This window comes from Artemia sp. Qi Xiang Cuo, chromosome 8, assembly GCF_049724085.1.
Source record: "Artemia sp. Qi Xiang Cuo chromosome 8, ASM4972408v1, whole genome shotgun sequence".
NCBI lineage: Eukaryota > Metazoa > Arthropoda > Branchiopoda > Anostraca > Artemiidae > Artemia > Artemia sp. Qi Xiang Cuo.
In genome coordinates this window covers 61,806,314-61,822,517 of record NC_142801.1, presented here as the reverse complement: position 1 = coordinate 61,822,517, position 16,204 = coordinate 61,806,314, and the positions used below count along the sequence as shown (strand labels likewise).

Here is a 16,204-nt window from a genome sequence, read left to right as displayed (position 1 = left end):
CATTGCACATATGAAAGGTGTATGCATCTAAAGAAACGAGTTAGGCTGTCAATTGCCAAAGGCAAACAAAAACCCATATGGTTATACACCAAAATCTATACAACCTTTTTTACTCAAATACTACTGAAATTTTATCTGATATTTTGCAAATGTTCTCTAAATTTAATATAAATTTATATCCAATACAAAAACTAAAACTTTTGCTATTTAACCCTTTTCATGTTTTCCAGAATAATTCACTTTTAGGCTATGGGTCAGAGAAGATAGAGAACATCCCAAGTTTACAATAAAATTTTAGAATATATTAACATGACAAACTGTTGAGCAAGTTGACCTCAGTCCAAATTAATAGTGGAGTAAAAATATGGTTTGACCTTGGGGAAACTGCAACATAATTTTGTTCTACACCAAAATGTTCAGAAAGATCAGCTGTATTACACAAAAAAATATTCACCAAAATCCCTCTTGCATAAGTGTCTTAAATTTGCTCTCGAAGGGGGAAAACGAGGGGAGGAAATTGACCTTGTGTTTATAAATGTTTTGGGAGCTTAAATAGTCGTTTCTTATCGAATCAAGCATGATGAATCCGAATACGACGTTAGAAATCCAGTTTTCCGTATCAGGGTATCAATTTTCACCTTCATGGAATGGGAGGAGGCATGGGTAAAGTACACAGATAATTATTTGACAGATTCATTTGACTAAAGGATCATTTTATATAAAATAAAGTAGTGTATTGCCAAATATGAGGTCAAAAAGCATTTTGTTTACTATTTACCTGATTTCCACATCTGAGGGCACTGTAATATGAGGGGTTGATAGGTATAACTTCTTGAAAACCAATTCTTTAATTGAGGTCAAAACTTCAGATCAATCAGTTATAAAACATTTTGATTTTAAAGCACAACCTAGAGCTAATTCTTCTTCCTAGTTGTCTTTGCTATTGTCCTCATCCTGTTTTGCTGCAGCATTAGCACATAACCCTCCTTTGCACTCCCCACAGGCAAAGCTGCAGGGTAAACCGTTCCAACAGAAGCTGCATATGAGACTCGCACCAACTAGTGCACTGGCACTGCCTCATTTTCAGCAGATTTTCTGGTGCTGGTGAAGCATCTGTCATAATGGGAAGATATATATTTTGCGATGAAGAGAAGCGCCAGCCCCACTCTTCAAGCTTTAGCACATTGGACGTGTTTTGCCACTTCATTATTTGCAAATAGCACCTGTAAAGGTGGTACTTTGAAGCAGCCAAAGTTGGCAGAAGCCGCTCAGGCTGAACAAAAGCATTTGAACTTGCAACCCGCATAGTAAATAACGGCTACCGGACATCCTTCCGGGTCTTCTCATTACTTTTCCCTTTGTATATACAGAGCAAAGCTTTCTCTCCAGCTTTGGGGATCTCCAGGTGGTTGGATCCTGGTGCCATGAAGATCTTGCAAGCATTCTTAAAAGTATCATCTTTAAGTGACAAGAAACCACTGATGGTTTCCCTACACCCTGAAGTCTAGATGTTGTGTTGCAGCTAAACATTACATGGCAAACGAGTAGATTTTCTGGCGCTTTGGTTTGTAGTTTGTTTTTAATCCTTTTTATGTCATACTATTGTTGGTTATTTTCTTGTGTGTCTGTCTGCATAAAGAAATCACAAACATCAAGCTTTCCATGGTACAGCAGAAGGACTAATAGGTCAGTATCATTCCCAATCAAAGTGGTTGACATAGTTCCAGCACATCTAACTGCAGTTTGTACAACTAAGACATCAGCATTATCCTGAGCATGTAGAACTTGACATCCAAAGTTTGCCAGCCTCTCAGTTAGTAGGTTGATGAAGCATTGTTTATTGTTGGGACTTCTCAAAAATTCCTCCTTACTTTTGACAATCTTTATGTTAGAAGAGAATTCAATCATTGGGCACAAAAAAACCTTCGGTTCTCTTCAGCTGTGTGCAATTTTTTGTTGTTGGTGTATCAGTGCAACAGTTAAAAACTACCACTGCCAGGCCAAAATGTCTTTTGACATAATCTACATAAGATTCAGCTACTGTTCAAAGTCTCTGAGAGGTTGGCAATGTCACTGGACCATGAATCCCCTCAAATTTCATCAGTATATTTGTTAGAGATGCTTTGTCAGCTGTCCTCTTCACCTTGAATGGACTAAAGGGAAATGGCGGAAAAGTACAGAGCTCAAATGACAGAACCTTGTTCAAGTCAGAACCACTGGTGCTAGCCACTGCGAATAGATGTTGGAAGATTAGAGCTGGTTCAACATTTTCCGTCTCACTATCTATCACAACAGATGACATCTAAGCCATACTTATAACTATCATAGGCACCGCCATCGCGCTGCCTAAGTAAAGAACAGTGTTGGCACAATGTATTATTTATTTTTTGTCTTCCATACCAGGGCACGTCGTATCGAAGGAGTTGTTGTAGAAACTTCGAAAAGGGATCATTCGATTAGAAATTGGAGTGGCTAGTGCCCTTTTTAATAGTCGAAAATGATTGGAAGGCAATTAACACCCCTTCTATGCCCCCCATTTCCTCAAACACATCCAATAAAAATTTTGAGATAGCCATTTTGTTCAGCATAGTTGATTTCCAGAGAGAAATTATGTTTTTGAGGAGAACACTCCCCCTAAAACCCTAAGGAGAAGGGTTTTAAGTTATGTCCTGGGGGCATATAAGAATGATGTTGACACAATATATTATTTATCATTTTTTTCCTTTAGACCAGTGCACTTCGTATCAAAGAAGTTTTCATAGAAACTTCGAAAAGGGCTCATTCAATTGGAAATTGGAGTGGCTTGTGCCCTTTTTAATTGTCGAAAGTGAGTGGGAGGTAACTAACACCCCTTCCACGCCAAACATTTCCCGAAACACATCCAATCAAAATTTTGAGATAGCCATTTTGTTCAGCATAGTTGATTTCCAGATAGAAATTATGTTTTTGAGGAGGACACTCCCCCACAGCTTTCAGGGCAAGGGTTGTAAGTTATGCCCTGGGGGCATATAAGGTTTTTTATTTATTTAGAAAGCGTAGTTGCAGAAACTTCAAAAAGGCTCATTCGATTGAAAATTCTAATGGCTAGTGCCCTTTTTAATATTCAAAAGTGAATTGAGGGCAACAAACCCCCCTCTCATGCCCACCTTTTCCCCAAACACATCCAATCAAAATTTTAGAGATAAACATTTTGTTCAACGTAGTTGAAAGTTCTGGAAACTAGGTCTTTGAGGATGACAACCCCCTCACAGCACTCAGGGCAAGGATTGTAAGTTATGCCTTGGGGGAATATAAGGTTTTTATAGAATGCGTTGTCATAGAAACTTCAATAAGGGCTCATCTGATTGGAAATTGAAATGGCTCGTGCCCTTTTTAATAGTCGAAAGTGATTGGAAGGCAACTAACACCCCTTCCACGCCCGGCATTTCCCGAAATACATCCAATCAAAATTTTGAGATAGCCATTTTGTTCCATGCAGTTGACAGTTCTGGAAATTATACCTTTGAGCAGGACACTCCCCCCACAGTCTTCAATTCAAGGGCTATACATTATGCAAATACATTCTTAGACCACACTGGCTATACATGACAAACGAAACTCAGAGAATACATCCCGAAACTTGGCGATAAACTTAGAAAAATTTTAAATAAACATAATCTCTCTGTTTCTTTCAGAACCGAACAAAAGGTTGAACATTTTTTTAACTCAGGAAAGGATAAAACAGACCCTGTACTGGGTAGTAGTGTCTACAGAATCCCGTGTTCTTGTGGAAAATTTTACATTGGTAGAACCCATCAACAACTAGGTGAACGTTCGCATGAGCACAAAATTTCAATAGACAAGTCCCTGAGATTAAAAAATAACAATGACAACTTTGATTCGGCACTGGCTTCGCATATTTTCGTAAACCCGACCCATCTAGTTCTCTTTGACGAGGCAACTTTAATATCAACTGTTAATGACGTACCACAAACTTTTAAGGAGATAATTGAGATAAAAAATATATGAACCAAAATTTAGCAATAAATAGAGATACTGGAGATATTTCATTAAGCCCAATTTACGACAGTTTAATCTTGAAGGACTCATTCAATATTTTCACCCAAAAAAACTTAAAAGAACCTATTTGCATATCTAATGAAAACCAAAATTGTAGACCAGCCAAAATTAATGCAAGACAAAAGATCCTTACACAATCATCTTGGTAAATTTCATTTTCATTGATTCCTGCCTGGTTTTTTTATTCAGTGTCTATTCTGTCTTTGTACAGGAAACTTCGAAAGGTTAGATTCTCGTTTTTTTCTTCTCTTTTTTGTTTTTGTTTAGCACTGAGGACGACTTGGCGGAGGTCCTTGTCGATATATTTGCTTATATTTTGTCTTCTTCATGGTTCGCTGGCTGACAAAATCCTCGTTTTTTCACACTTTTTGATTTTATTTTTCATTTTGTTATTTTCTCTCTTCTCTGAGTTTCGTTTGTCTATACATTATGCCCTGGGGACATATGTTTTTATTGAAATCTTTGTTGTAGAAAATTGAAAAAGGGCTCATTCGATTGGAAATTCAAAGCGCAAGTTCTCTTTTTAATAATCAAAACTGATTTGAGGGCAACTAACCCCCCTCTCAAGCCCACCTTTTCCCCAAACACATCCAATCAAAATTTTTATACAGCCATTTTATTCAACGTTAGTTGAAAGTTTCGGAAATTAGGTCTTTAAGGATGACAACCTCTCCCCCCCCCCCCACATCTCTCAGGGCAAGGGTTGTAAGTTATGTCCTGGGGGCATATGTTTTTTTTTATAGAAAGCAATGTAGTAGAAACTTCAAAAAGGGCTCATTCAATTGGAAATTGATAGGGCAAGTGCCCTTTAGTCAAAAGTGATTGAAGGGCAACTAACTCCCTTCTCACGCCCACCATTTCCCCAAACACATCCAATCAAAATTTTGGGATACCCATTTTATTCAACGTGGTTGAAAGTTTTGGAAATTAGGTCTTTTAGGATGATAACCCTCCTCAGAGTCCTCGGTGCAAGGGTTTTAAGTTATGCCCTGGGCGCAAATAAGGTTTCTATAGAAAGTTGTTGTAGGAGTTTTAAAAAGGACTCAATTGATTGGAAATTGAACGGGTTAGTGCCCTTTTTAATAGTCGAATGTGAGTGGAGAGTAATTAACCCCCCTCTAATGCCCACCATTTCCCCAAACACATTCAACCAAAGTTTAGATATAGCAATTTTGTTCAACGTAGTTGAAAGTTCTGGAAATTATGTATTTAAAAATGATAAACCCCCTAGAGCACCCAAGGCAAAGGTTGTAAGTTATACCCTGATGGCATATAAGATTTCTATAGATAGCATTGTTGTAAAAACTTCAAAAGCGGCTCATTCAATTGGAAATTGAGAGAGCTAGTGCCCTTTTTAATAGTCGAAAGTGATTGGAGGGTAACTAACCCCCCTCTCACGCCCACCATTCCCCCAAACACATCCAATCAAAATTTTCAGATAGCCATTTTGTTCAACGTAGTAGAAAGTTCTAGAAATTAGGTCTTTGAGGAGGACAACCCCCCCCCACCAAGCCCTCAGGGCCAGGGTTGTAAGTTATGCCCTGGGGACATATAAGGTCTTTATTGAAAGTGATGTTGTAGAAACTTCAAAAGGGCTCATTTGATAAGAAATTGAAAGGGCTAGTGCCCTTTTTAATAGTCGAATGTTAGTGGAGAGTAATTAACCCCCTCTCATACCCACCATTTCTCCAAAAACATTCAATCAAAGTTTAAAGATAGCCATTTTGTTCAACGTAGTTGAAAGTTCTGGAAATTAAGTATTTAAAAATGATAAACCCCCTAGAGCCGCCAGGGCAAAGGTTGTAACTTATACCCTGGGGGCATATAAAATTTTTAGAGGTAGCGTTGTTAAAAACTTCAAAAGGGGCTCATTCAATTGGAAATTGAGAGGGTTAGTACCCTTTTTAATAGTCGAAAGTGATTGGAGGGTAACTAACCCCCCTCTCACGCCCAGCATTCCCCAAAACACATCTAATCAAAATTTTCAGATGGCTATTTTGTTCAACGTAGTAGAAAGTTCTGGAAATTAGGTCTTTGAGAATGACAACCCCCCCCCAAGCCCTCAGGGCAAGGGTTTTAAGTTATGCCTTGGGGAGATATAGGGTTTTTATTGAAAGTGATGTCGTAGAAACTTCAAAAGGGCTCATTTGATTAGAAATTGAAAGGGCTAGTGCCTTTTTAATAGTTGAGAGTGATTGGAGAGCAACTAACGCCCCTCTGATGACCACCATTTCCCCAAACACATCCAATAAAAATTTTGAGATAGCCATTTTGTTTATCGTAGTTGAAAGTTCTGGAAATAAGGTCTTTGAGGATGACAACCCCCCTCACAGCCCTTAGGGTAAGGGTTGTAATTTATGCCTGGGGGCATATAAGGTGTTTATAGAAAGCGTTATCATAGAAACTCAAAAAGGGCTCATTTGATTGGAAATCAAAAGGCCTAGTGCCCTTTTTCTTAGTTGAAAGCGATTGGAAGGCTTGCCACTTTTATAGTAAAGATCGAGGTGGGTACAATTTATTTATTAATTTTTTTGTTTAGAACAGGACACTTTGTATTGAAGGAGTTGTCATAGGAACTTCGAAAAGGGCTCATTTGATTGAAAATAGAAAGGACTAGTGCCCTTTCTAATAGTCAAAATTGATTGGAGGGCAACTAACCTCCCTCCCACGCCCACCATCCCATTTGCCCATTATGTTTAAAAACTAAATGCTGCCTAAAGATTAAATCAAAATGCACTGTGTTAATGTTAATTTCCAATAAGGCATCTCAGCAGTATTCCAAGAATGACTGAGGGTATTATGTTCAAACTTTTGGGGGTGCTTGTTCTTTTAGGATTTAATTAAATCAAAATAGCTTAAATGTATCAAAGCTATCAAAGAAAGTAGTCAGATTTTTTTTCAAATGGTATCAAGTTTTCCATTTCAGGTCATCTAGAGGAGGTATGAAACTAAATTAAATACTACTATTTGTGTCCGGATTTTTAAAAGGGTCTATGTTGTTAAAAATGGCTGAAAATTTTTCTCCGGTATACAAATAGCAGGCCAAACTATAGATTCTTAAAAATAGGAAAAGATTTTTAGAATTATTTCTTTTTCCCTGAAAAGACTATGTCAATATAAAACGAACAGAAATTAATTAAAAAAAACTTTTTCCATAAAATAAGTTTTTCAGAGAAAAGTAAAGAGCTCCATTAAACCAAAAATGAGCAAAAATAAAATCAAATAATCTACCAAGCATGAAACTACCACAAATCAGCATCAATAAATAAATGAAACCTAAAACGATCAGAAATCACAATAAATGACCAAGTCAAACTCAAAATGAGCAGAAATTAACATGAGTTGGGCTCAAAACCCCTATGCCTTCCCAAGGCCAGTACATAATTTGCACTTTAATGAAAAATACAATCGAATGTGCATTGTCAGTTTAATACACATATACTGATATTTAGTAATCAAAAAGTTAATATTATTTGATTTATTAAAGTTATAAAAGTAAAAAAAATTATATTTTCCAGTAAAGTGCAAATTATGTTATGGCCTTGGGAAGGCACAGTGGGTTTGTGCCCAACTCATGTTAATTTCTGCTTGTTCTGAGTTTGAATTGGTTATTTATTGTAATTTCTGATCATTTTGGGTTTCATTTATTTATTGATGCTGATTTGTGGTAGTTTCACGCTTGGTAGATTATTTTATTTTTGCTCATTTTTGGTTTAATGGAATTTTTACTTTTCTTTGAAAGACTTATTTTGTGTAAAAAGTTTTTTTAATTAATCTCCTGAAAAACATATTTGTCAATTTCTTTAGCTTCCATGTCCTTTAAAATCTTTTCTCCCACAGATTTGGCATTGTCTACACTTACAGATGATGAAGTGCAGACACCAGTAACCACATTCAACAGCTATGAATCCTGCCTCAATGTATTGAACTATCTTTTCTATGTCCATCAGATCTCTTGCTTTCCTTCAAGATATCACTTCTGTTTGGTTTTCAATAGTCAACTCTGCAAGGCCAGTCAGGTTCTGCAAGCATTTGTTAAAGAGAACCAAAGTAAGCATAACAGATGTTCAAGTTATTTGCAGCAATTCAGTCATGCCTCTACCTCTTGTCAGACCCTCACTCGTTTTCATACTTCTCATTAACATTTGTTTGATTGCCATATCAAGAGAAAGTGCTGCCCAGCATTTCTCCATCTTCCCAATGAACAGGTATTCCAGTAACATTCTATACTGCTCTGCGCTGTCTTTCATCAAATGAAAAATCGACTGCACAAACAGCCAAGTAGACTTTGTGCAAAGATTGTGGCTGGAAGCAAAGGCAGTTCTGGACTTGGATAATTGTTCTTTTACACTATGAAATATTTCATGGATAAGCTTTACTGCTTCCGGCGCTTGTGCTTTGTCAATGGTATCTCCCTCAAGGAGCAACTTGTATGTCTGTTTTGCCTTTTCAAGGGGTTCTTGTAGCATGTCATTGCCATCAAAAACTCTGCTATTCAGTTCCAGTGATAAAAGGTTTGCATAAAGGGCTAGCTCCAACAGACCATAGCCTTGCATAGCACAAAAGATAGCTTTACCTTGTAACATACTTGTAGTGTTAGGCATGTCTACTTGAATTATGATTTCCAAAATTCCTGACTCAGCCATAACGAAGCCAATTGCCAAATAAGGAGAAAGTGCTGCCCAGTATTTGTCAGTCCTCCTGATGGACAGGAATTCCTGTAACATTCTGTACTGCTCCAGGCTGTCTTTCATCAACTGAAAAATAGACTGCACAAACAGCCCAGGTGACTCTGTGCAAAGATTGTGGCTGGAAGCACAGGAAGGACTTGGATAAATGTTCTTTTACACTATGAAATATTTAATGGATAAGCTTTGCTGCTTCCAGTACCTGTGCTTTGTCAGTGGTATATCCCTCAAGGAGTGACTTTTATGCCTGTTTTGCCTTTTCAAGGGGTTCTGGTAGCATGTCAATGTCATCAAAAACTCTGCTATTCAGTTCTGATGATAAAACGTTTGCATAAAGGGCTAGCTCCAACAGACCAAGGCCTTGCATAGCACAAGAGACAACTTTGCCTTGTAACATACTTTGCCCAGTGTTATGCATGTCTACTTAACTTATGATTTCTAAAAGTCCTGAGTCAGCAATAAGAAAGCCAATGACTCCTAGGAAACTGATGTAGTTGTGAAATCCACCTAGGACAACAATAGTATTTCTTAAAGCATTTGTGGCAGGCTCTGCATCAACAATACACTTTGCCTTCCAGTAAAGCAGTTGGTCAAAGGTAATAACTCGAGTTTTTCCAGCTTGGCTAGTGCACTCGTTAGCATGCATAAATGTAGAATAAACACAAGATATTGCTAGGGATGTGGATAATCATGGCATAACAAATATTTGACTTTCCCAGATGAGGTAGCTTTTGGTGTATTGACAAACATAAAGGTTGACAAACATCATGTATGAGCTTTCAAAAAAGCCAGAGGTGCACCAGAGCATTTCAACCTTCCATTCATTGTCATGAGTGTCACTACTGTTTGTCAAGCAAAGAAAAGCACTTAGTTGCAATGTGGCAGGTTTTTGGTAAGTGTAGAATGGCAATGCCAATTGACTTCAACTCATCTTCACTTACTTGTAGTTTCAATACAGAAAGCTCCATTGCCAGCAACTCAGGTGTAGACCCTTCAATAAGGTCCATTCCATGAAAGGTATTCAGGTCATTAATAGTAGCAACATCATGATTGATGTTGTCTCCTAAATACTGATAAAAATGTGTTTCCTCTTTGAACTCTTCCAACAATATTTGATTTACTGCTGCACATCTTACAATTTTTTTTTTTACTTCTTAGTACAGAGAGCAGAAGCTGGGATTGTGCAGTGTGTAAATTAAAATTTGGGATGAAAAATGGTGATGCAGCTGCAAACCCAGTCCTATTTGTACAAGAGACATTAAACCCTGTGGTCTGCATGCCTGCATTACAGCCTGTCTAATAGCAGATATAAGAAGAGGCAAGTTGACCCCTGTTGATGAAAGCAGTAGACAAAAAGATGGGCACACAAAGTTCAAACACTTCTTTACTGACAATAATTTGTTAAGAAATTTGTAGGAATCTGTGCTTTCACCTCTTGGTGAAGTTCTCATAATATCCTGTTGACTGTATCTCTTATGAGTGCCTCTTTCCTGTTTGAATTGGACACAACTACTTGTTTGCTGTACTCACTGACTAGTATATCCTTGGCAGAGCTGTAGGCCAAACCATCACAGTCATTTTCAGAGAGAATGTGAATGATCTTTCTTAAAATGATTGTCATAGGTAAAGGCTCTTCAGTGTTGCCATAAAACTGAAGTACTTCTTTCAGAGTAGCTTTCCTTGCATTATTGCATGGACTTCCCTTCTGTTTCTTGGGTGGAGGCAAGTACAATGGTAGATGGCTCCAGCGATTAGATCAGCTAAATAATGGCACTAAGGAATGGAAACCGCAAACTGGAGGGGGAAGGGGATTCTAAAATACTGGTTTGAAATTAAACTGTTCGAGACTCGTATCCTAAGGCGTCATTCCTAGGTTGATCGGAAATGGTGAATCGACCAAAAATGATTAAACAACTAGTTCATACAGGTCAATTTTCACAACTGTTTTTGGTAAGATGAGGTACTTGACTACATAAAATCAAGTTTTTAACTTTATTTTCAAATTCGCCACTATGCATTTCTTTAGAAGCAGTCAACAAATAAGACAACCTCTTAATTTTGATCCCTTCCAATCGTTTTAGGGTAGAAATGGGCATAAGGGTAAGGAAAATTGAAAACCTGAATTCAGATTTGGAGTCAACATGCTTGATTTGATAAGAAACAACTATTAAAAGTCCAAAACACTTATAAACACAAAAATTGATTTCCCCTTCTAGGGAAAATTTGGGACACTTGTGCAAGGGGGATTTTGGTGGATTTTTTGGTGTAATTCAGCTAATTTTTCTGAACATACTGGTGTAAAAAAATTATTTTGCAATTTTCACAAGGTTTGGTTATTTTTTCCTGTATTTTTCCTCCACTATAAGGCCTTCAAACGTTTTTGCAAGCCTCTATCTCTATGACTTCCCTACCCTACTTATAAGGCTTTAAAAGTTTTTTTTTTAAAGACAAACGGACTAGTTTATATTTTAAGATATTTAATTTTGAACAGTTTGGGTAAATGTGTACACAATTTTATTATTTACATAGGAACAAGATAGGCACAGGGTTTGATGCATTTGCTGCCCTTTCTAAACAAAATAATCATTTCACTTGTAAAGGCAATTTAAAGCCATAAAAGCAATACCCAATTTTAACAATTCTACTAAAATCACTTAGGCTAAATATAGTGGTTTTCATGAGTCAAGAGTTCACTAAACCCATTTTAACATGGTTATTCATGAAATGATAAACAGCAAAGAAATATATTATTTAGCACTATATATGGAACCATAGGGGAGGGGGGGGGGTTGCAATGTCACAATAATGACTATTATGTTGAGAAGGAGCCTAAAATAAGATATACAACAGCACTGCTTTTATTGTTACTATCTATTTGCATTGTCAGGTATTATAATTATCTTTATTTATCATTGTCATATCTTCAATTGTCACATATTATATATTGAATTGTCATTGTAATTATCTTTAATCCTGTGTTGTCAGTTGGAAACAATTATTATGTTTGGGCAGCATTAAAAAAAAGGCATCATGCAGTGTGCTCAACTTGTCCCTATGTGAGTAACATAGCTATTGAAAAATCTTGTGTCAGGTAGTTTCCAAGGTTCTGAGCTAGACTTAGACAAGAGTAAATGTACACATACTCATATAATTTAGATAGAAAGACAGTGAATACATTCTGATGTAAATTCAGTTCTGAAACAACTAGAAGTTTAAAAATGTATTTCTAAAAACTCTTTTGGTGATAAAAAATTGCTATTTGTACCTGATTTAGGAATGGTAATTATTATTTCCATTAGTTTAATAGTAACATGCTAGGTACTTGTTGGCTATTGGAAACACATTCAAGAATAACACTTAGATTACATCTTAGAAAACTGGTTTTGTAGGTACAAAAACAAGTGATGGATGATACAATGCATTAGACTTAGACAGAATGCATTGGAATTGTATAATCTGGACTATGTATTTGTTTATTAAGGGAAGGGGTTAAGTTATGTTAGGCTTCCATAATTTCGTTTCTAAAGTGTTATTTTATCATCATCTTTTGTTATTTTTCATTAGTATTAACCTAACTTCACTTTTTCGGTGTGTTTCTGATAACTGACAAGTACCAAATGTTATTTTGAAAACAAATTTCCAGGAATTTTTAAAAAGACCCTAAAACCCCTTAAAAGGCATTATGCCAAAAAAAAAAAAAAAAGAAGAAAAAAAAAAAAAACACTTGAATCACCACTGTTGAAAATTCTAAATAGCCTAAGAAACTTATAGCCCTCCACATTGAACAACAAGGAAAACTGTTTTTTGGTAGGTAGCACTGATATTTTCTCTTTTTTTTTGTTCTTCTTAGCGGGGCACAGAAGCATCATCAAGAGTTGTTTAAGGACTTGTTTAGAAGCTAATTTTTATATCAAATTATGTTTTACTTATTTATTAACTTGACATCATAGTCCAAAAACTATAGATAGGGTAATACATTACATTTTTGGGCCTCATTAAAGGCTTAAAAAGGAAATTGTCCCAGAAGTGATAATTGAATTTAAAAAAAGCATAAAAAAGGGTAGAATTGTAGTTTAGCTCCTTTTGCTATCTTGGAAAGGGGTTTGGTTAGGAAAACAAAACTTTCAGTGATGGGTCTACAGACTAAAGTGTGGGTACTTATCTAGTAGCCAGGCAACATGCAAGAAGAACCACATATAGAATGTCAAAAATACTATTGAAAAACAGGTTTCTTCTGTCTAGTGAGGTATTGCTCACTCTGGGAAAAATATTTAAACTTGAGTTATTTGGGGTTAAAGGGGCAAAAAAGGTACCTAGGTTAAAATGGGTTATGTATTTAATATGTACTATGATCTGCCCCCCCCCCTAATGTGTAAATATATAGCCCAAATTTGTTTGTAATCTATTATATTTTTATCATACTTTGTTTTATTTCATTAGCATTAACCAAACTTCACTTCTTGCATGCTGCCCAGCTACTAGACAAGTACCAAAGTGTGTCCTGGGAAGGTATTTTGAAGTGCCTACCTCTACTCCTTCTCTCTCAAGAGGGCCCTGACCATGGGTGTAGGGAGGAGGGGGGGGGGGGCAGGTGCCCCCCCCTAGACCTTCAAATTTACATTAGATATGGCTGAAAAAGCAGATTGTTTGGAAAAAGCAGTTGATAAAACTTCATCACACTATTGACTGCCCCCTCCCCTAGACAATATGCTGCCTACGCCCATGGCACTGACCTTTAAAAATATTTGTATTATAAATGAAATCTTTTAAAATAGATGTTCTACTTAAATGAAATACAACAAAACCATTTTCACCTTCACAACTTTGCTTAATCCCAATTTATGAGGTTTTACATATCTGTAAATACATTTCCTAAATTCAGAAAAAAATCACTGATATGGCTTAAAATTCTAATCAAATAACAGGAATTGCATTTTCAGAACTAAAAACAGAGAAAAAAACAACTGATAACTGAAAATTAAGGTAAAATGTTGTGTTGTAAAAAATTTCAATAGGTTAGCCTAGAACTGTCAAGTAAGCAAATTTCTGAGACTTGAAATTCAGAAGAGGGTTAACATTGAGGCTTGACAATACCTTCCCATAGTATGTTTTTGGCCCTGGATTCATTACTGGAAGTTTTATTTTCCTAACCTAACCCCTTTCCAAGATAGCATAGTGTCTAAAATAGGATTCTACCAATAAAATCATTAAGTGATGTAGGCCCATTAATTTTCTTCTTGGCAATATATATATAAATTTACCAGAGCAACGTGAACAAACAACTAGATACCTATCTTGTAATCTTTGAAATCATAATAAACTAATAAATTCACATGCAAATACCTCACCTGATGATCCTAAGCCTATATAGCCCTTAGTGAATATATAAAAACTAACTTAAATGAAAAAAACTAATAAAATAAATTCTTACTTTATAATATGCAGGATGATTTTATTTATGACATTAGCATAGGCCTACCCTATTTCATTTTTATAAACTTTAAAAATCGTTTCACATAGGCTAGTATTCTGGTAAAGTATGTACTCAACCACACCGAAAGATAAATGACAAATTTTAATTTCTACTGCATGAAAATAGCAAAAAGCCACTATACTAGGCCTAGTGTCTTACCTTGGATCCTTTCCACATGAGCTAAGGACAGGCAGATTTACAACTTGAAACTGGGATGCCAAATGGACACTTTTAGTGCCTTTTGGACACTTTTTCACACTGAAGGACACCAGGACACTATTGGATCAAAAAAGGCAGCTTTTTGAAATAAAGGACACTTTTCCAAATCAAAAATTAAATGTCTTTATTTTCTTCTTTTTTTTTGAATTTGTACTTTACTTTTAAGCTTTGGTAACGGCTTGAGGATTTTTCTTAAATGTTTTTGTGCCCTGTGCAAGCACTATTTATCAACCAAATAGGACCTAAAGTCTTAACCAATGTGGTATGCTAGAACTATCAAGTCCATCCTCTTCTTCTATCCTACGGTTGACGTTTGTCATCAAGTCGGTCAACTTCAAATACCTACCTACTGCTGGCAAAATCACCAAGGCCACTGAGAAGGCTAGAAAGAAGAAGGGAATGGCATACCCTCCAGCCAAACGCCCCACGTAAAGCCCTGTGGCGTGTAGCCGTGTGCACATGGCTGATATTATAAGCCTTCTGAAGCCTATTACTGATTCTAAGTGGGAGCAAAGGGGTAGCTAAGCTTGGAAATTTCCACGGCGATGGTGGGCATCCAGGCAATGAGGCTTGACTCTCCGTCCGAAGGTTGGATAGGAAGTCCACTAGCGCACCTCAATGTGATGAAGGGGTGTAAACATCACCGATCTCCACGCCGAGTAAGGTGATGGTCAACGCGCTTTGGGTGACTGCAAGACTGGGGACCTTGTGATGTACCTTATCCCCAAGAAACGCTCAAGAATGATAACAAATATGATGATTGAAAGTTAGGCTATGGCATCCCCGGCATTCTGCAATGTGACGAGAATGCCGTTCTCGCCGAAAAGTATGCTAGCTACCGTCCTATCAAGAAGACAAGACCTGAATATTGGCTGCTGGAACCTGTGCTCGATTTAATGTTTGTTGACACAATTTTTTGTAGCAGACGAATATTATCTTTATAACTTTGATAATCTGTGTGTTTCTGACACGAGACTAAATGGACATAACATCTTGACCCTTGAATTCTCGGCTGGGAAGGCGGTCTCTTTTTTTAACTCAGGACTATTAGATGGATCTGGCCAGGCAGGAGTAGGTATCCTGTTGTCCCCCATTCCAATCACTGGGCTCATCGAGTATGAGCCTGTGTCTGAGAGAATCGTACTGGCAAGAATTAAAGGTCGTACAAACAATCTGACTATCCTTAGCGTTTATGCCCCAATAAGAGATACCACTGAACAGGAAAAAGATGAGTTTTTCAGGGACCTGCAGACAGTCATTGATAAGATTCCCCGGAAAGATATCCTCCTAATTGGAGGCGACTTCAATGCCAGAATTGGCAGAAAACTGAATAACTTGGAACAGGTGATTGGCAAGTACGGCCTCGGAAAGCGGTGCAGAAATGGAAACAGGCTTCTGTTGTTCACAATGCAGCACAATCTTGCTATGGCTAACACCTGGTTTCGGCACAAGTCGTGTCATGCGTATACACGAATATCTCGTGATGGAAGAGTAATGACCCAAATAGATTATCTCCTTGTATTCCGATGATGGAAATCCATGGTGTTGGACCCGAGAGGGCGCAGAGGTGCTGACACGGAATCACAAAACAGATCTTACCGCTTCTTTCTGAAGACAAGGCTAAAGTACAGACTCAGCTCAAGGAAGACTACTATGCCGTACCAGAAAATAGACGTGTTGAAGCTGAAAGTAGATGAGTACTGAGGAGTGTTTGTTCTTAAACTCTCAAACCGACTCGTTGTCCTTCAAGATGACACCGAGGAGG

At 37.1% G+C, this 16,204-nt stretch overlaps 2 protein-coding genes across 3 annotated transcripts in view; one reads left to right on the top strand and one right to left on the bottom strand.

Moving 5' to 3' along the window:
* Positions 1-14,686, bottom strand: part of LOC148949666 (uncharacterized) — a 52,740-nt gene extending 38,054 nt beyond the window's left edge. Inside the window, exon 1 of one of the 2 annotated variants that reach the window (XM_089093650.1) lies at positions 14,380-14,686. In XM_089093650.1, the coding sequence (XP_088949776.1) occupies positions 14,380-14,397 (18 nt within the window). In that variant the 5' untranslated portion in view covers positions 14,398-14,686. Of the gene's footprint in view, positions 1-14,178; positions 14,258-14,379 lie in introns of those variants that run through there. The other variant, XM_089093651.1, reaches the window with a different exon arrangement.
* A 212-nt stretch (positions 14,687-14,898) lies between these two features.
* LOC148949665 (protein CFDP2-like) lies at positions 14,899-15,969 on the top strand. The gene is made up of 2 exons (XM_089092751.1): positions 14,899-14,956; positions 15,362-15,969. Exons 1-2 carry the CDS (start codon positions 14,899-14,901, stop codon positions 15,967-15,969), a joined length of 666 nt encoding a protein of 221 aa, XP_088948877.1.
* The last annotated feature ends 235 nt before the right edge of the window (positions 15,970-16,204 follow it).

Coding starts and splice junctions, on each gene's coding strand:
- LOC148949665 (XM_089092751.1), top strand. CDS start 14,899: ATGGCTGATATTATAAGCCTTCTGAAGCCTATTACTGATTCTAAGTGG. Junction 14,957..15,361: donor TTCTAAGTGGGAGCAAAGGG/GTAGCTAAGCTT, acceptor AATTTTTTGTAG/CAGACGAATATTATCTTTAT.